The following is a 19379-nucleotide window of genomic DNA, read 5'->3' as shown; positions in this document are numbered from 1 at the left end:
TCCGCAGTGCATAACCATAAGCATAAGCAAGCCATCACGATGTAGATAGATCCGACGTTATGCATCTGCACGCCACACACATTCTTGCCCATTTCTTCGGCAACGGTAGATAGTAGTATGGTTCCCCGAGAAACAATTGAGACAATCGTTCTGATTACCCGAAAAGAAATTTGTCCCGCACCCTATCCCAAAAACGAGATTAAAGTTGTCAGCATGCATATAGCTCACATTCCAGTCATGCAAGACGGAGGAGACGCATATGCGCGCGAGATGCCGGCAGTATGCACATCCTTCCGCTCCGACAGCTTAAATTCCATTCGTAAGCACTGCTGGATAAAAAGTCACTTTTTTTACAGCTTGCCCTGGAGCAAGTTCCCAATCATCTCCCTGGCGGTGATTCTTGTAGTCGCCCAGAGGGTAGGGAAGTCGAGGGTGCTCGTAAAGGTGTCCGCATAGCCAAAGCCCAGCATCGGGGGGATCCATCCCCGGGCATACTCGAGAGCGAAGCAGGAACTCTCCATCTTGTATTGCTTGACCTCGCCGCGGGGCAGGTGATGCACGCTTCCCTGTGGGTACACCTCCGGTTCGTAGGATCCCGGGGTATAGGCGAGCTGGGTGCCCTGCAGGATGTGGAAATAGTCGTCGGCAGTGTGGCGGCCGGTGTGTCCTTCGGTACCAATTGCGGTTCCTATACTGGGTTTAGCAGGTGCATGAAAGGAGAGAACCGATGAGGGTCTACCAACCGAAGATAATCAGATATTCCGTAATGCCTATTGGTTTTCTCACTTAGCAACTATCTCTCCAACAGTAACTAGTCGTCCCACCTTCACTGTCGATGCAGGACACAGGAGACGGAGATCCAACTTACTTGCATGAATGATGTACATGGCGCCCATTGCACCACCGGCATTGTTGAAAACCCACTCTTCGTCGAAGTTCAGGTACTTGCCGGACAATTTCTGGTCCAGTTCCTGGACGATGTAGTTGACCACGGAACGGGTATCGTTTCCATGGGCGGCAATGGCACGCTGGGCCAGGTCATGCAGATGCGCAGGCTCGAAGATGTAGAACCATTCGAGGTGTTTATCGAGATAAACGAACAAGGCAGTGAGGAGCGCCAGGACTAGGGCGAGGATGGTGAGGATCGAGAAGCCAGCCGCCGACCGCGACGACGCATTGGTATTTTTTTGAGAAGCCATTGAAGCCGACTAGTCGACGCAGTCGACTTTTTCAGGATGAATAAGAGTTGTATGTGGGGGTGGGTTTGAGAAACAAAACGAACGACTTGATGCGACGCTGTAAGACAAGCCGCAAATATTCGAAATAAAATTCGGGGAAGTCAGGCTCAGGGGTATTTCCCCGCTAAGGTTAGTTTCCTCGCCGGTTCGTCCGGGGCGCGGCAGCACCAACCGGAGGAATAGATTCAGCATCGCCTACCATTGTACAACATAAGAAAACGAATAAGAATACGAAGAAAAAAAAGAGGTTGAAAGAGATAATAGAGAACCCATGCCCTGTCTTCTGAGATCTTATTGAATTTAGAAAGGGGTTTTCTAATTCATTTCTTCCCCCTTTACAATTAATGACTGCCGACTCCTGGAAATGTAGGGCGAAAGACCCTTTTTTTTGCTCTCCTGCTAGGATCGGAGGGATAATAGATATTCTCAACTGCCCCTACGACAGTACCCCTGCAGTAGACAGTATGTACTCCAGTGTCCCTACAATAATGCGGGAAAAATACTACATAATCTACATAACCCTGCAAAGGACAGTGTTTAATCCCTTCTATTCGTATGGAATGCTCCGAGTAAGGACTGTCCCAGTACAGTACCGCAGGACGTCGGATTACCTGAAATAAATCAAGTAATTTAACATCTTGACTCTTGGAACGGAATCAAGGATCATCCACAAAGGGCGTGAGTAGAGGAGACAGAGAATCAATTGTCCCTTGACAAGACATTCAAGACAGATAGTGTGGGGTTTTTTTCGCCTTCTATTGCAGAAGTATCTAGTACCTAGTACCAAGTGCCTTGGTACTAGTACAGTCTTAACTGCACTGATAGACAGTAGGATCGAATTGAACACGTTATGATTATTGATTGGTGTGTATGTGTTCACTGCCCACGGAGACGCCGCAGTGAAGTCATGCTGACAGTGTCAGACTGAGACTCTGACCGAGGTACGGAGTACCTAGTAGGGAGTACATGCATAAGCTAATACTTTAGGTAGTAGTTATACAGCAATGTACTATGAGGTAATCAAGAGGTGCTTATCCAGCATACTTTCATAGAAATGACGCTCTTGGCATTAAAAAAAAAGCCTGTGCTATTTGCCCTACCCACCTCTTCTAATGTCCAGTCCTTGTGACAACCATGTACATACTTAAGTTGGTATAACCACAATTTCCAAGACTCCAGCTACTACTGAATTGTAATGAATTCTAATTAGGAATATTAGTCAAAGAGCTTCAAGTGCTATTATAAACTCTCCTAGGGCGAATCTTTCCACTGTCTCATCTTGGTCCAATGAACGTGCAATGATTGCAGCCAGTTTGGGGATCAATGTTTTTATAGGTTAAAAACAGTGCTCTCTGAGGCTTCAGAAATGGTGCGACTAATTGTATTGAACAGAGCTTGTGCAGATATCTGACTTGGTCCCTTCTTTGGAGCCGCTGCTCCTCAATTGGTGGGCTTCCTGTATTGGCGCATTCTGCGCAGGTTGCCAGACATCTCATTGAAGGATGAGAGGTGACAGTTGTTTTATTAAACAAGCTTTTCTGGTATCACTTCTACCACTTGCAGAGATATGAGTGAAGAAGATTGACGGAGGTGGAATGTAAGGTCCCGTGATCCATGACATCGTACTCCGTAGGCAGTCACTGGAACCGGGCAACAACCAGCCAATCTGATTCAAGTTTTGAATTTCTGTCAACTAGCTGAAGCAAGGTTGAATGCGCTCTCTCTCGACACAATAAAAGGAGAATGAAGGGACACGAGGGCGATACGCTGAGGTCCCCATGTTCCTGTTTTACTTCCTGTATTGTTGTGTTCTGACTCGGTAACTCCGCGATGGAGAATTTTTAAAGTTAGGTATCTGTTTTATATACAGCGTACGAAGGACAGGAACAGCTAGAGTTTTACGTATTACACACCACGTCATCGTCCCCAGAATAGCTGCTAAGAATAGCACTCTCTAAATAAGAGAGAGCTGCGGCGTCAAGAACAGCCCTAGGGAGGAAACTCAGAGTGGGTCAGGCACCATCTTGCGCGGTTCCGTAAGCGCTGCAGGGGATCGGAGTCCGACGCAAGATCCATCAGTAGCGCTGACCCCTGCCTGTCATCCTTGTTGGCGGGCGCTTACACCCGCCGCTCGCCAGTGATCGCTTGAGAAGCAGCAAACGGACGTTTCTGTTGGCGCCTGTCGCACAGGGGAGCTCAGTGATCGGACACGCACAGGTTGGGGTTGCTGTCATTTTTAGATCCTGGCCAACGTGAGATATTTTTTACTCCGTAGATCGTAGATTAGCTATGGATTCGTTGTTGCTGTTTATAGATCGAGACAGGCCCAGATCGGAACTCAAGTCGGTTAAGATTGTTGCATCCTCTGTGCGAAGAAAACGACGGGCGGTGAAAAAGACGCTCCACCAAGCTCCTCTGGGGAGACACCGTATGCTGACTTGTTTAAATGCTTCGAGAAAGACACGGAGCTATTGGGTGTCGTTTAGCCCCTACTACCGATCGAGGGATCCGACTAAACAAGTAAATGGATCTACTACCCACATGTCTTAAAAACCGCTCTGGTATATCCCCAGGTTCAAACGCTGGGTTGTATGAGGGGTTTGGACGATGAAAATTTTTCGTACAGGACAAACCTAGATGCTAGAGCTCCATACTTAGTAGTTAGTACTGGGACAAGGGGCGATAACCATCTGCGATTGACAGTGTCGATGTGACCCCAGCCCGTACTTCCTTTTTTACCAGCGCTCTCATTTGTTGCGTCGCTCAACGCGGAAGAGTTTATCTAGTTGGGGGCCGAGCGGACTGTGGCTTGGTAGTCGAACCAAGTACAGACAAGACAGCCTTGCGTATTGTTGAGCAGACAGTGCGGACTGACTCGACAGTGTTAGAAGGAATAACGAGGGATTAATAGATGAATGTTATGGAAAAAGTAGTTGGCAGCTGAGAATACGTCAGGAGGTGCTGAGGAGTGCGTGTTCAGTGGAGGCCAAGCCACCATGCCGAGTCATCATCGTGGGCGATGCTAGGCAGAGAAATTTCTGAAGACAGGACTCTGTACTCCGTCGTAACCAGGGCGAAAGGAGACAGCGGTTCGTGTTGTAGGGACGGTTCATCGGCCATGGAACTGCCAGGGCTGGTATGGAGGGGAAGCAGACGGTGACGTCCTGTGGACTCAATAGGAGTAGTAATCCAGCGACAAGCTGGGGAACAGCAACTTACCCTTTCTCTTGGACTCACTAGCCACAGCGTCTCCTCGCATGACGGCGTCGTGAGAATGCGGTCGCCTGGCTGTCGCGGATGACTGCCGCCGGCCGCCGGCGATTGGCTGCGGCGGCCACTTCTCAGCTCTCCATCTCGCCTGGTCAGGCATGCCGCTTGGGCGAAACGCAACGCAGCACTCCGACGGGCTCGACATGGGCTCGTCCCAGTGCTTCCTCTGTCCTGTCGTCTCTTGGCTGTCGTCTGTTTCCTGCGCTGGTCCTTGAAACGGCTTGACGCCCCTCGTCCTCCCCGATGAAGCATTCCATTCTTGGACCGCGAATCGCTGCCCAGCGTCGCCGTGCGAGTTCCTGGATCCGAATCGCGCGCTACGACGCTGCTCGACACGCTCGCCCGAGATGGGCGGCTCCAGGGCACAGGTATGCAGCCCCCTGCGGCGGCCCATCTGGCGTCCTGTCTCCCCACAGCCGATAACTGGTCGCCAGGCTTCCTTGCAGCGCTGGCGGACAGCCACCAACCGCCCACCCTGGATTGGGCAGGCCCTGTGGACTGTGTAGACAGTCGCTGTGCGATGAAGGCTTTGTACATATAACTATCGGCCCATGGGCCTCGCATTTTTTCACGAGGCTCATCCACATGCACCGCGCACTCGCAGTCGGGCGTTCTCCAGCTTGGTCGTTGCTGTGTTATAAACGACTCCCGGGTTCCGTGTAATCTGTTTTCGCTCTCTTTGGCAGTTTGTCTTTCCTTGTGCTGGCATTCATTATAATACCATACCATTAATTAGATCATTGTTTTTGTCGTGAAAAAGCCACCGTCCGGTATATCGACCCTCCGCCCCCACGGTCTCTGATCTAAGACCTGCCCCAAGCCCAATTGTGCCGTCATTTTCCAAAAAAGGGCGCCGAGTCGATCCGTCGCAACGGAATCCACCCCCAAAACCCGAGAGGCAAACTGGGGCGTGTGGCTGGGACGATCACCGCAGAGAGATCGATCTATCGATAAGCTCGTTTAAATAGGCAACCCACCGCCGTCTCTGTTGACACGACAACCCCAGCTATCCTTGCAGCATTCTTGAACGACGTCGGATTGCTTTGCTGGGCGGGTTCTCGCAGCAAACCCGGCGTGGTCTCAAGTTGCCCTCTTCCCTTTCGGTCTTGCACGGCTTTCGGCGAGGCAACCGAACAGACGATTGTTTACTACAACGCCTTTATTATTCATTCACCACTTCGCCCTTTTTTTCATCACGGAGAAAGAACGAAATTGCAGACGGGAGACACTCTGGTTTCCTCCCATTCTTCTTCTAATCTGATTTGTTACCTCTTCCGCTAGGCGGAATTTGATAGGGCAAATTCCAATTCATCCTCTCTGCTCTCGAAGCCCTACCCAGCATCGTGTTCGATCAGACGGATTCTAGGATGGAGTCCCTGAACCGGGCTGCTCTGAACGAGTTCGTGATGCGTCCCGTCTCGCGGGACATGATCTCGCATCTCGCCCAGCAGGCCTCCAAGGTCATCCGCTGCGAGAACCATGTGACCACATCAGCCGTCCATCAACATGGGCAGCCGACTCCTCCCAGCACTCCCCCCTTGGACGGCTCCGACAACTTGCCGCCTCTCCCTCCGCTGGAGACCTTCATCGCCTCTCTCGTCCACCGATCACAAGTGCAGGTGCCGACTCTGATGACTTCGCTGGTCTACCTCGCCCGGTTACGTGCTCGCCTGCCCCCTGTCGCCAAGGGCATGCGTTGTACCGTTCACCGCATCTTCCTGGCCTCTCTGATCCTGGCTGCCAAGAACTTGAACGACTCCAGTCCCAAGAACAAGCACTGGGCACGGTATACTGCCGTGAGAGGATACGATGGCTTCGGGTTCTCGTTGGCCGAGGTCAATCTCATGGAACGCCAGCTCCTCTTCCTTCTCGACTGGGATACCCGGGTTACAGAGAAGGACCTTTTTGAGCATTTCGAGCCCTTCCTGGCTCCGATCCGCAAGAAATACGAGATGCCCGAGCCGCACGATGCACTGAACCCTCTACAACATGAATGGTGGCGTCTCAACGCCTCTGCAGAAGCCCTGGCCGCTCGCCTGCGCCGTCAGAAGCAGGAGATGCGAGGCGACATTCGACGGGCTCATCATGATGGCGCTCCCCAGAGACGTCACCAACACAACCATCTCCCGTCCAATGCGGGCAGTCACGACTCGTCCATGTCGGTTTCCGATGATGTCGAGCGCTACAGCCCTTATCATCGCCGACGCACGTCGCCATATCGGAGCAGCAATCGGTCTACTTCCCCTCCTTCGGTCAAAGATGTCCCCGGCTTAACTCGCGCAGACACACAGAACTCATTGGCCCCTTCGTCCCGTTCTTCGAGCCAAGCTCCGAGCTCGCGGAGCACACCCGCCAGCGTCAGCACCTGTTCCTCTGCTCCCGGGGACGACGTCGTTGTGGCGGATGAAAACGCCAGCCCGGCGAGCTCAGCGCTGAGTTACAGCTATGTCAACATCCCCGCACTCCATCCTCAGGCAAAGCAGCAGCCGGCCATGGTCAGTTCCACGACCACACAACCCAGTAAAAAGATCAAGACGACCAGCAATATGGGGGGCAGTGGCGGCGGCTTGGTAGCAAGGTTTTTTGCTTCTGCTGCTGGGGCATACATGGGCGGTCGCATCGCTCGACCTTTGGCTTAGACCGCAGCTCCATTGCAATTGAGAAGGGGGGGGGGAAAAAAAGAAAGAAAGAAAGCAGAAGAAACAAAACAGAACGTTCCGACCATATACCATGACTCAAAATCCGGCCTGAGCTGGCCTCAGCCACATTTTCTTTTTTTGTGTTTTTATGTCATCCCTGTTTCTGGTTCAGGGAATTGGTTCCACGGAGTTAGTCGGCATGGTGGCAGGGACTAGGGATTGGTTGAAATGGAACAGACATGACTAGACATCGGAATGCTGGCCATGCTATTTGACGACCGCATCTCTTTTCCCGGTTACCCCGTCTTTCTGAATTTCCCCCAGCAGTGCATACGGCGCATACCATCTGGGAGCTTCTCATTTTCTCCTCCTGTATTTTCCTTTTTTACTGGACTGCATCTTTTCCATATTCGGCCTTTCTATCCTATTTCACTTACCCTATGTACTGGCATCTCTTTGTTTCTTTGCATCATAGCTTTGGGCAGGGCATCGTCGTTATTTACGCCAGAGCATTTCTTTTGTTTATGTCTTTTTCCATGGATATTTCTGTGTGTGTCCTGCTGTGGTTCTGGATATCTTTGATGTTTGGTTACCCTGCTGCCATAATAATAATCTGGGATTGGCATAATTATTATGTGTGTTGGGAAGGGAAGGCGTACGGTACGTTCGATCTACTACAACAATTAATAGTGACAATGAGAATTGGCATTACGATCAATATTTTTTTTGTGGAAAAGTCATTAGTTATCTTTTCTACAGTACTCTGTAATTGATTCTCCCGGACACTACTGTTGTGCCAACTCAGGTCGCTGGGATGAAGGAGTTCACGTGCGTAGTGTGACTCAAACAGGATTTTTGCGGATGGCTGGCTGCTAGTTCCAGATCCTTGTCTTGGTCTCTTGCAACTACTATGAAGGTAGAATGTGAACAGAAATATGGGTAGGTAGTTAACTAATGACAGGTCACTTATTACAAATTATACAAAGCAAGAAGAGCACGTAAAAAGTTGTAACAGGAATTACTCCATTCGGATCACACGACTAATTCCCATAGCCCCACACACATGATCTCAAGGCTAGGCCTTATCCGGACTAGCCTTACCCTTAGTCAGCAGCGCACACAAATTATTTCGGTAATATTATATCGCAGCAATTTTCCATCTTCTCAACTTCGGCTCTTTTCAACGTCGGACCGCCAACCTTTCACACGCACCCGCCCAGTTTTTCCCTCGAGCACTCAAGAGCACATTCGCAACAATGGCTAAAGCGAAGAAGGCCGGCGACACTATCTCGTCGCGTCTCGCCCTTGTCATGAAGTCGGGCAAAGGTGAGTTTCTTGTGTCGGTCGCAAAGTCTCAAACGAGCGAGCCACTGACCTTTTTTCTTGCCGTCTTCTAGTGACAATGGGAACGAAGTCCACGCTGAAGTCTCTTCGCTCCGGCAAGGCCAAGCTCATCCTGATTGCCGGAAACTGCCCTCCGCTGCGCAAGTCCGAGCTCGAGTGTAAGTGCCGTGGATAGAACCGCAAACCCCTCCATCTTTCTCTTTTTTGATTGAGAAGCACAGGCTAATTGTGAAACAGACTATGCTATGGTTCGTCTTTGATTATACGACAATACGACCATCAGATAGAGGAGGATACTAACTTTGGGTCTCCCAGCTCGCTAAGACGCCTGTGCACCACTTCAACGGCAACAATGTATGTACCTGACCCATTGGCATCCCCCTCAAAGAACCCCTAGATGTCGTGTGCATCGACCTGGGAGGCAGCTCCGTTGCTCTGAGAAGAAGTTGCTTTTGCTTTGAAGCGACTTTGGAGAGCGGATGTTGCTCAGAGAAGGGATCCCTGGTAAAAGGGGATCCTGGAGAGCGAATTGGCTAACGGTATATCCTTTTTTTTCCACAGATCGAGCTTGGAACGGCTTGCGGTAAGCTGTTCCGGTGTTCCGCCATGGCTGTGCTCGATGCGGGTGACTCGGATATCCTGAGCCGGGAGGCTTAAATGGAGCCGAGGCCTTGAAAGCACTGCGTTGAGAAGAAGGGTTGGCCGGTCTGCCATGGTGGTGGTGATGGTTGGTATAATGGTGTAATGGCCATGCCTTGCTGCCAGTTGTGGACAGGCCATTATACCTGGCACATTGATTGTGTTAGGTTATGAGAGCCACACCTTAGGAATTAGCTCAGTAGCAGCTACAACGCAATGCAAAAAAGATTCGAGCTTCATACTAAAAGACCAGACTACTGGGAGGGTGTTCCCAGTTGTGACCAACCACTTTTTAACTTGAAACCCTTGGAGTTAATCCAACCGAAAGACAGTCCTTAATTATAGCCGTTGTGGTTCGCTGATTGCATGTCTAGACACTTCTGTCCGTCCTCATTTCGGCAGTAATTGGTGACATTCTTGCCATTTGACGATGACGAGCTTTTTTTCCACGGGAATTCCTGGACAAGAAGGTGTTGTTCAGAGACTTTACCAGTTACCAGTCACCTGCCTATGTCGGTAGGGATATACTGTACACTGTAGATCAATCCCTGTCAAAAAAAAAGGACGCATTAAGAAGAGGTTTCAAATCATTGCCAAAACAATCAATGGTCGTTGCTCCACGGTTATTCACCGAAAAAAAAATTTTCTTTTCTATTAACCAGGTACTCCGTATGTGTCAGTCTGTCAGATAGCTGTTGCCGTTTTACTCAATTCGTTTCAAGCGACTGGGGAGAAAATCCTGGAAGCGAGGTCCTAGATACCACGTCAAGCGGTCGACTTTGACTGCAACACACCGGGCCGCCTCCCCCACTGGCTCAACCCTACAAACGGAATCCTCCGTAACTATCCAAGCCACTGATCTACTACTCTGCTATGGCCCTGTTTCTTTTTTTTTTTCCTTTTTGGCCCCATGATCGAAAAAACAAGAAGAAACTAAAACCCCAGGACCCATTCCTTTTTCCCACCTGGAGTAAAGAGCCTAGTGAGCAAGGGGGAAAAAATAGGAAAAATTCTAGAATATTGTCCGGAAACAATGCTATGGCCAGGATCTGCATCAGCATGGGGTGTCTCTCACCCGGATGATCTTGTCTTAGTTTTTGAGTGATTTTTTTTCTGCTTTGAAACTTTTTTTTTCTCAACTGCTTGCTATTTATAAATACCCACAGATGCCCGTGCGGACTCGCCTGGTTTCTCAGTTTCCAGACCGAGAGAGAGGTCGCGTGGTCGGTTGTTGGCGGAGGCGATGCGCTGACAGCTGACAGAACAGTCTTCCGGCCCGTCATCTGTTTATCGTCACTCCGCACCGGGCTAAATATATATATATACTTTGCCCTCACCACGCGATCGCATTCCTCGTTCCTCCCCTTCTTCTGCACTCCCATCTTTCTCTCCAGCGTCTTGTCCTGATTTTTCTTTATGTCTGTGATCTCCAGGGAGGCCAATTCCTGAGCAGTCTTCCACGATGCCGTCCCCGATATGTCATCTGCCAAACGGCCAGACGTACAGCGTGACGCCCGTCTTCGGCGGGGTCACCTTCAAGTCCAACGACATGAACATCCACAATTCGCCCTTTCCCCCCGGCTGGACCGTCGTCATCCACACTGAGGTGCCTGAGGAGGATTTAGAGCGCCCCGGTTCATCGTATGATTCCCCCTACGACGACTGCGATTCCAACAAACTCCCCTCTGCCGCGGGGTCGTCCCCGCCCGACCCGGGGGCTCCAGAGCGCAAGGTCCATCTTTGTCGCTTCAAGCGACCGACCTTGCGCAATGATTGTCTCTTCATTTCTGCCATCAGCAACCCCTCCAACAATGACTTCAAGCCCCCCAGTTCCCAGACCCGCCAGATCGCCATGATGCTGTGGGTCACCCTGTGGTGGTACTTCCACGAGCCCGAGCCCAATCTGTACCTCTCGAACGAGGCTTGTGCCGCGACTCCGCTGGCGGGCAGGCCCAAGGGAGAGTGGCGAGTGAACATCATCCGGGAGGGCATCTTCAAGGGCCGGAATCTGATGCAGAAGCTGGAGCGCATGGGCCTGATTGCGAACGAGGATTCCTCGGTTGGCCTCGACTCGGCTGAGTCGCGAAATCCCGCTGGATGGGAGCGCATGTTTACCAGCCGGCGCAGCTTTTGGCAGCTGGATCCGCGCATCTTCATCTTCACGTTGACCCCGGCCAACGTCTCGCCGGTAGCGAATCCCCCGTCGCCGTGCGTCTCGCCATATAACTCTCGACCTTCCTCTCCCAGTCCAGATAGTCTCCGCCATATTGACGGGGGCGCCGTCTCGCCGAATGAGTCCGTCTTGCACCTGCACACCTCCAGCGTCCCGGGAGGGCCTTTCACCTCGCTCAGCCATCTGCCCACGTACTATCCTCCGCCACCCACGCAGTATACCTTCACGGACGGCATTCGTCACCCCATCCGGCCAAGACCCCCTCACCAGGGCGAGACTTTCTATTCGCGATATATCCCCAGTGTCGGACAATATCTCTCGTTTCGCGTGCCCGTGCTGAATCCACCCAAAGCATGGGGCCCGCATCACTCCCGCTCGCCATCCTCTGCCGTTTCTCTCGGGGTTCCACGTTCTCATAGCCCGCCTCCGGGGCCGTCTGACCTGGACCTGCTGCACAAGTGGATGAACGATCCACGCGTGAATGCGGCGTGGGGGGAGGCGGGTCCTCGCTCCAAACAGGAGGCGTTCCTTCGGAATGGGCTGACGAGTCGGCACAGCTTCCCCGTGTTCGGATGCTGGGACGGCAAGCCGTTTGGATACTTTGAGATCTACTGGGTCAAGGAAGACCGATTGGGGCGGCTTCTGGGCGGCAACGTCGGCAATTATGACCGTGGCCTGCACCTTCTGGTGGGAGAGCAGGAATTCCGAGGTCCTCACCGGGTGGCGATCTGGCTCAGCGCGCTGGTCCATTACTGTTGGCTGGCGGATATGAGGACGGAGACGGTGATGCTAGAACCGCGGGTTGACAATGAAAAGTAGGTTGTCCTGACTCTTCTCACCTTGTCGTGATCAATCAATACTAACATAATACCGTCTAGATTGATCAAGTATCTCCAAGAAGCCGGCTTCTACAAAGAAGGCGAAGTCACTTTCCCGCACAAGCAGTCGGCCGTGATGAAGATCAAGCGGGATTATTGGGAAGCGCCGGTTTTGTAGAACGTTTTTTTTCTTTTTATCGTCTTATTTATTTATTTATTTATTTTTTTTTCGTCTGCACGAGAGCAATATACCCAATTTTATTCCCAATTTTTATTCATACTCATTCATTGCATATATGTATGCTGTACATACGAAATCAGGTTTTTTTTTGTTTTCTATGGTTGGTCGGCGGTTTGAGTGATTTTCCTCTGCATGGTGTCAGTCATGTCATGTCTGGAGTTTTCATTTCAATTGTTTAGGTCAGTCGGAATAGACGAAGAAATGCGAGGGATTATTGATATTCTCGCACGAATTATTATATTGATACTCTGATGTATTCGAGTATATACCAGTCACAGTGGTCCTCTTTCCCGAAGCAGTTAATCCATTACTCTCTACCAAGGTTCTCTTCCTCTGCGGGGACTCGAGTGGAAATAGCTCTCCGACAGAGGATGGTGGATGGTAAGGTATGCTTTCTTTATTTCTAAAAAAAAAAAGACGACGACAAGGGGTATTCTTCCATTCAGGAGTAAGTAATAAGTAATACTATATATAGTTAACTACGTACATATGTATGTACATACGTATAGGGGTTTTGTTTTTGCTGGAAAAATGTGATGACAATAATAATAATAAAACGAAAAAAAAATAAGCATTGTTTGCTCCCTGTTCCCCTTTCCCGTTACTACATACGTACGTATTTACATACATAGGTATATGTATATAAAAAAGAAACAAAGACGAAATAATGAAAGTGAAAAGAATGAAAATAAAAAAAAGCATCGACTAATACCCCCACAACTCCTCATCACTCTTGACCAGGTCGTCCTCCTGCAGTACTCGCAGCCCGTTCAGCCTCTCCTGGCGCCGCTTCTCCCGCTTGGTCACCATCCGGCTCGGCGTGATGGGCGTGACTGGCGTAAAAGGCTGGTATGGGCTGTACGGCGTCGGGACGCCCGTGCGCGGCGCGTTCGACAGGTGCGCCGGCCGCTCCAGGATCGTGGTCTTGGTTGGTGGGGCGCTCTGTGGCGGGTTGTTGTCGCTGAAGGCCTGGCGGAATGGGAGTGTTGAGGAGGTGTTTACGGCGGTTTTATTCGTCTTGTTGTTATTGTTGTTGGTGGTGTTGAGATTCAGCGGCGTAGGAGCGGCTGCTCTGCTGCTGCTGCCCGTGTTGATCGGCTGCAATACAAATGTCTCTTTCTGCTCTTTCTGCTGGTCCGTCGAATATGTCGGTGCCAGTGGCGCACTGGGAGGAGGACCCGGGTTGTAGATCCGGGGCGTCAATGGCTGGTTCTCGACGTACGGCGACGTTTCCGCGGGTGGTGAAATGGGCAGCTTTCGGATATTGAGGCGCGGCGAACGGAGTTTGTTCGAGATGGATGACGTCGGACTGAAGATCGACAGGTTCGCGATTTTGGAGAGTCTCGTGCTTGCGCGGCTTTTCGTGGACGACGTCGTCTCTGGCCGAGGAGACAGCGGTTGTTGATGTTGCGCAAATCCTCGAGGGCTTTGCATCGGCGATCCCACCGGAGAGACCGACTTGTTGTGATTCTCATCGACAGGATCAGGAGAACCAGCTGCTCTTCTCTCATCGTACTCCATGACCGCTGCATAGAGCCTTTCCAGATCCTCCTGCGCCTTCTGTCGATCCGCGGAAACGACGCTTTCGTCGATAGTCGCCGCGCTGTGGTTGGACGCGTGCGACTTCGACCCTCGGGGCACGTTGCTCCACAACATATTCCACCCTCGAGCTTTGTCGGGACTGGGAAATACTGTGCTGGCGTCAGAGATAGGGCTTGGATCGGTGCTGACGGTCGGTTTGGCTGGCGGCTGGAGCATGACCATGTCCAGCGAATAATTCGAGGAATGCACCGCTCGTCTCAGTCGTCTTCCCACCAGCAGCAGCAGGAGGACGACCAGTGCATCAAAGATCACGTAGCTGCCGACAATCCCGCCAATCTGGAGCGGGAGGTTCGATTCGTCCTGCGAATCGGACTGGTCTGCACGGGGTACAGGTCTGTCGAGTCCGTCAGCGTGATGGACGGATGTCGGATGAGCAGACGCTTCGAATGCAGCGGTGATGAGAACGAGAAGTGACAGAATCCCCAGAGTCGACCAGACGGACATGTTGTGACCCGGGGGGATTGATATATCTCAGCGCATGATGACGGGGCGAGCACCTCCTCTCAATCTCTTACAAAAAGAGCCGGAGCTGCATCGTCTGGGGCGCTCCAGATATATGCTCCGGCGAGTCTGGCAGGCTGTGGTGGTGACATACTGGGCTGGCTGGCCAGCGAGGAGGAGTGATTGGCGGGCGAGGCTGATGGCGATGTGAACAGAGGCAGGGATTCTGCAGCGCTGCCGCCAATGATCCATCCTGCAGGCGAGGTGGAGGAGAAATCCCCAGGAATGGATCTGGAAAGGATGGTCTGTGCTCGTCACACTGTCATTTCATTGCCTTCGGATGTTTTCATACTCCGTATACTTGTGGACATCCGGTTGCGCAGACTCAACCATCTGTCATCCACTATCCTCTCTGCTGTGGCCTTCATACCAGTATAGCGCTCAAAGAATGGCAACGACACAGTGCAATTGTCATATTCGCATGGAATGATGCCTTTCCTTTGCATTGGAGAGGCCTGGATTAGTGAGGGGAATCACGAACGGTGCCTTTTAGTCCATCCACTGACCGTGGGCAGAGAGCAAGATAATCGTCCCGTCTAAAACAGCGTCCCAGCCCAGCCAATCAGGACAGCGCGTTAGCCTGAATTAAGCGCCCGCCCTGCATGGGTCATGATCTGCCTCCGCTCCGCCGCTCTGATAGGCCGGTGCGGGGGCTGCAGAAGCTTGGCACTGCACATGCAGTCTGGTCACCTCCTCAGTATCACAGTGGCTCTGGAGTATAGGAGTCAGGACGCATCCATCACAAGGTAATGATCTGTAGAAACTAGCCCAATCTGGACGGACTGACTTGCGAGTATGACGGCTAACTTGCTAATCGAAAGGATGTCTAGTCTGCAACAGCTGTCTGACTCCGCACCTACCTATTAGGCAACTTCTACTTACGTCGAGATCTCACAGCATCTCGAAATCTCAATGAACAGAAAACTGGGATCAATTTCACCTGTAGCCTGAATTCAACTCATTTCATTGCCCTTCAACCAACTGAATCATATGGCCATGCCTTATCAACGAACTTCTGCGAAGTTCAACCGACGTCGAGTGTCATCTGTCCCGCACCTTCCCGGAGTTCATTCAGGATGTGTCTTCAGCGGAAGGAGCCACAGTGCACCTTCCGACGGCATTCCGGCAATAGTTGAAATGTCTCGCTCGTACGAAGCTCTTCTTTCTGTGCATCTACTAACTAGCTTATCTATGTTGCATTGCTGATAGCATATCTTGTCTCTAAGAGAGCATCGATCCACTGATCCCAGCATCATCCTTTAGAGCCCACCCATTTTCTCACCAATGGGCCAGAAAGCTTCCGTCGTCCAGGGGGTACGATCGGAGAATTACTTTGAGCCCGGCAATGCCATCAACGAAATATGGCTTGGTGACGTCGAGATCGTCTCCCGTCTGCCTTTTGGCGACTCCGACATGGCTCAAGCAGGCTGGCCAGAAGGTGACTGGCCCAAGATCCCATGGCATCCGTTCATAATCCCACTACGCCGCAAGCTGGCCGAACGGGGGGAACCGGACGCTCCAACACTCGCCCTTTGCGACGGACAACTGTGTGCATGTCGTCTGTGGGGTGGCCCATTTACCAACCTCCCCTCAAACTCCCTGATGGCTATCTGGCTCTGTTTCTTCTTTATCCTATTATGCTGCTGTTTAGTTCCAAACCTCCTGAGACGAGTTCGTCACTATTGTGAGTCTCTACCTGACGTCGACATTGGAAGACGGCAGTCCACGATCAGAACCTGGCTGGGCATCGGCTTTGCTACGTTAGTTGTCAGCTCAACGCTGACTGTTTTCGGCTCTTTTGCGCTGCCGGCGTTGTTTTTGTGTCAGAAGTTCCCCCAGGATGCTCGCGTATGGGTCAACACGGACCTCTACTTCTACCCATACATGTTCATCATGCATTGTGCATGGGGGGTTGTGATCGTCTTGGCAACTTGGTGCGTAGGGTTTGAACTATGCCGACTCGCCAAGGCGTATGAAGAGCGACGCATCTCCATAACCGCAGACGATCCTTCCATTCCTACAACTGCCAGATCGTCTACAGGTTCCCACGGTCCTAATGAACAGCCAGCGCGTCATTCTGGGGAGGAACAAGCGGCTTCTCATCCTCCTCGACAAGGGGTCTCATTGGATTCCCAGCGCCCGGCCACCCGGACCAGCCATGAACCCCGGCATTCGACCACGGCGCAGGATCAGAAATCAGTTTCCGATCCTGGGGCAGACGCTAGAGGGGATCCTCGACCGAGTTTACAAAGCCAGTCTCAACGAGATCAATCCAGACGTGATCGATCGAGACGCTCGACAAGCAAAAGCCTAAAGAGTCAGCTTGATGCGGAGGACATCCAACTTGATGCGTTGACCAAGTGGATGAGTTCTTAGGTTGATGCCAGGAGCTCGTGTGACTGAATGAACATCTCGACGAGGGGGGAACCATTTGTTCATGACATCACTCTTCTAGGTAGAGTTTACTACCTAGGTACACACGCCTGGTTCATTTGCATTGTGCCTTTCTTGGTGTATATTATCCAACCTCTTCCATGTCTTTCGTTTTATACATTGCTTGATGGACTCAGACCCGGACTTGGGAGCTTGACGTCTCTTCATCGATGATCAGACTGTTCTGGTGACGCTTCTTGAATTGCTGCTATGGCTTCTTTTTGATTTTCTGGTTGGCTTCGAATATCCTCAAGGAGGATAAGATCTTACTCTGTATTGCTATCGAGAGGCGATCGATCGCTATCATTGTAGTCTAAGCATTCTTGTAGGTAGTATACCGAAAAAAGGATATCTAACCCAACGAAGCTGCTGATCTCTCGCTTAGCTAGTGTGTCTTTCCTCTTTCTTCCCCCAGAGGTCTCTCCAAAACTCTTTCAGCCCGTAAGTCTTGGAGTGATCCTCCTCATAGACCCGAACCTGCTGCTTGCCAGTCAAGGCATCGAAGATACCCCCTCCTGAGCCCGAACTCTTTTCCTCACGAGCGCTCGAATCCGGCGCTCTCTTCTCCGTCGCTCGGCGCACAATCTCGTCCGCTAGCGTCGGCGCAACATCCGCGTAGCAGGCGTCCAGCTCCCGCTCGAGATTCAGATACGGCTTCTGGGCCAGACGCGGCGCTTGCAGGTTGTACGACCGCGTCATGTCGTTGATCGTCTTGATCTGCAGCTCGTAGTAGCCGCGTTCGATGGATAGGTATGAGGGATCGCGGAGGGGAGGGAGGTTGGGGAGGGGCTCAGTGTCATCGGACGAGTTTGAATCTGTGGCCGTAGATTGTGATTCTGGTTTTGCTTCTGGGTCTGGTCTGGAAGATAACCGGCCTTCGTGGGTGATTGGTGTGAATGATGATGATGACTCTGTATCAGAAGAAGAAATGGCAGCTTGGGCGCGCTTCGACGATGCCAGCCGAGCCTCTGCCGCGGCGTACGCCTTCGCACGGCGGACCTGCTGCTCCAGCGAGCCTCCCTGGCTGGCGATCAGCCGGGCCGCATGTCTCCTCCACTCGCTCCGAAGCCGCTGTCGGAAGCGATCCACCTCTTTGGTCAGCTCCTGCTGTTTCTCGATCCACGGCGGTACGATCTCCTGCTTCTGGATGATCTTGTTCATGAAGTACTCGGTCGTGTCGATGAAGGCGCTGCTTGCGTTGTGGTCCCTCTCCACGTGCTTGCCCTTGCCCCGGGGCAGGTTCTTGAATTGGCCGCGGGCCATGGCGTCTTCGATCCGCTCGTTCGCAAGGGAGGCCAGCCCCTGGATGGTCATGGGCAGTGACCGCGCACCGGCTTCGAACCGCTGGCTGAACTCCTTCCGGAGCGCCTCGCGCTCCTCGTCTGTGAGCCCGGAACCCTGGCTCATGGCGTATGTGGCTGCGCGATCCCGCGCATCAGCCAGACGATGGCCAGTGGATTGGGGCTTTTTCGACGTCGGTTTGAGGTTGACGTTGACGGGGGCGGCCGTCGGTTGGGGGATTTTATAGGGAACGCGCATCGGCTTTTTGGAATCGTCGAGCATGCGAAGGGTGGTATCTTGGAAGCTTTCGGACCCTGTCCATGGCGAGGCGGCGGCGATGTCTCGTGTTCCTTTGCCTGCGCTGGACTGCAGGAGAGTAAACTTCCCATTCTCTTCATTACAGAATGGAATTTTTTTTCGGGTTTCTACTTACCGGCATATTCGCAACGGAAAAAGCAGCAGCATTCTCACTCTTAAAGGCACTGGCCTTCACCCTCTCTTCCAATTGCTGCTTCAGCTCCTCCGAGAACCCCGCCTCCTGAATGCTTTTGCGCGCGGATCGCCCGCCCTCCAGTAGGGCTTCTTCGGTCATTTCGGCCAGTCTCCGCGACATGGCACCTTCCTCTTGCGTTTGGTTATTCGATGCATCGTTAGTACTCTGCTGGGCCTGGGACTGGGCCTTGTCGCTCGATCCATCTTGTCGAAGTAGCGATGTTGAGGAAAACGACCTCCGCAGTGTTGCGGCCGACGCCGGCGGCAGCACTTCCTCAAAGCCGCTGCTGCTGGAGGCCAACAACATCCGGCGTCTCTGCGCCTGAAGACAAGAAATGCAGAGGTTGGAGAAGGAAGAGTTGCGATACACCCCCATGTTGATTGACTCCAGGTATAATATACAACACAGAGATAATACCGGTAAGATCTTAATCGAGCTTGTTATCGCCGATAACTAGTTAACTAACTAGTTAATATAATACCGCTTACGTCAGCTATTTCATACGTACAGAAACGTGAAATTGAAAATCTTTCAAATTTAGAGAAATTTTTAAGAGTGGGGCAACTTAGTCATCAATACAAACTATGTAACGTAATTCCCAACCGAACCGGACACCCGACCGAGCCGGACACCCCATCCAAAGTCCACGCGTTTAGGATACTGAAGCTATTCAAACAACCACCATGCCACCAAAATCGCGTCTATCG

General features: G+C 51.8%; 8 protein-coding genes across 8 annotated transcripts; 4 read left to right on the top strand and 4 right to left on the bottom strand.

Moving 5' to 3' along the window:
* Positions 1–350: 350 nt before the first annotated feature.
* On the bottom strand, positions 351–1199 carry T310_4336 (C-8 sterol isomerase (Erg-1); the record flags this gene model as incomplete). The annotated part of the gene is made up of 2 exons (XM_013472781.1): positions 351–688; positions 869–1199. 2 exons carry the CDS (start codon positions 1197–1199, stop codon positions 351–353), a joined length of 669 nt encoding a protein of 222 aa, XP_013328235.1.
* A 3015-nt stretch (positions 1200–4214) lies between these two features.
* Positions 4215–4902, bottom strand: T310_4335 (uncharacterized protein; the record flags this gene model as incomplete). The annotated part of the gene is made up of 2 exons (XM_013472780.1): positions 4215–4402; positions 4458–4902. The coding sequence occupies 2 exons, from the start codon at positions 4900–4902 to the stop codon at positions 4215–4217; spliced, it is 633 nt and encodes a 210-aa protein (XP_013328234.1).
* A 973-nt stretch (positions 4903–5875) lies between these two features.
* Positions 5876–7147, top strand: T310_4334 (Cyclin (Pcl1); the record flags this gene model as incomplete). The annotated part of the gene is made up of 1 exon (XM_013472779.1): positions 5876–7147. The coding sequence occupies one exon, from the start codon at positions 5876–5878 to the stop codon at positions 7145–7147; it is 1272 nt and encodes a 423-aa protein (XP_013328233.1).
* A 1256-nt stretch (positions 7148–8403) lies between these two features.
* T310_4333 (60S ribosomal protein L30) lies at positions 8404–9148 on the top strand (the record flags this gene model as incomplete). The annotated part of the gene is made up of 5 exons (XM_013472778.1): positions 8404–8473; positions 8545–8649; positions 8729–8739; positions 8807–8845; positions 9053–9148. 5 exons carry the CDS (start codon positions 8404–8406, stop codon positions 9146–9148), a joined length of 321 nt encoding a protein of 106 aa, XP_013328232.1.
* A 1444-nt stretch (positions 9149–10592) lies between these two features.
* T310_4332 (Siderophore biosynthesis protein) lies at positions 10593–12299 on the top strand (the record flags this gene model as incomplete). The annotated part of the gene is made up of 2 exons (XM_013472777.1): positions 10593–12118; positions 12182–12299. The coding sequence occupies 2 exons, from the start codon at positions 10593–10595 to the stop codon at positions 12297–12299; spliced, it is 1644 nt and encodes a 547-aa protein (XP_013328231.1).
* A 505-nt stretch (positions 12300–12804) lies between these two features.
* Positions 12805–14408, bottom strand: T310_4331 (uncharacterized protein; the record flags this gene model as incomplete). Its single annotated transcript, XM_013472776.1, has 3 exons — positions 12805–12827; positions 12866–12966; positions 13075–14408. 3 exons carry the CDS (start codon positions 14406–14408, stop codon positions 12805–12807), a joined length of 1458 nt encoding a protein of 485 aa, XP_013328230.1.
* A 1341-nt stretch (positions 14409–15749) lies between these two features.
* T310_4330 (uncharacterized protein) lies at positions 15750–16841 on the top strand (the record flags this gene model as incomplete). The annotated part of the gene is made up of 1 exon (XM_013472775.1): positions 15750–16841. One exon carries the CDS (start codon positions 15750–15752, stop codon positions 16839–16841), a length of 1092 nt encoding a protein of 363 aa, XP_013328229.1.
* A 438-nt stretch (positions 16842–17279) lies between these two features.
* T310_4329 (uncharacterized protein) lies at positions 17280–19047 on the bottom strand (the record flags this gene model as incomplete). The annotated part of the gene is made up of 2 exons (XM_013472774.1): positions 17280–18545; positions 18613–19047. 2 exons carry the CDS (start codon positions 19045–19047, stop codon positions 17280–17282), a joined length of 1701 nt encoding a protein of 566 aa, XP_013328228.1.
* Between the last annotated feature and the right edge of the window lie 332 nt (positions 19048–19379).

This window comes from Rasamsonia emersonii (assembly GCF_000968595.1).
Source record: "Rasamsonia emersonii CBS 393.64 chromosome Unknown ctg1118621760107, whole genome shotgun sequence".
Classification (NCBI taxonomy): domain Eukaryota; kingdom Fungi; phylum Ascomycota; class Eurotiomycetes; order Eurotiales; family Trichocomaceae; genus Rasamsonia; species Rasamsonia emersonii.
Note: the sequence above shows the minus strand (reverse complement) of the source record. Positions and strands in the feature narration are given on the sequence as shown.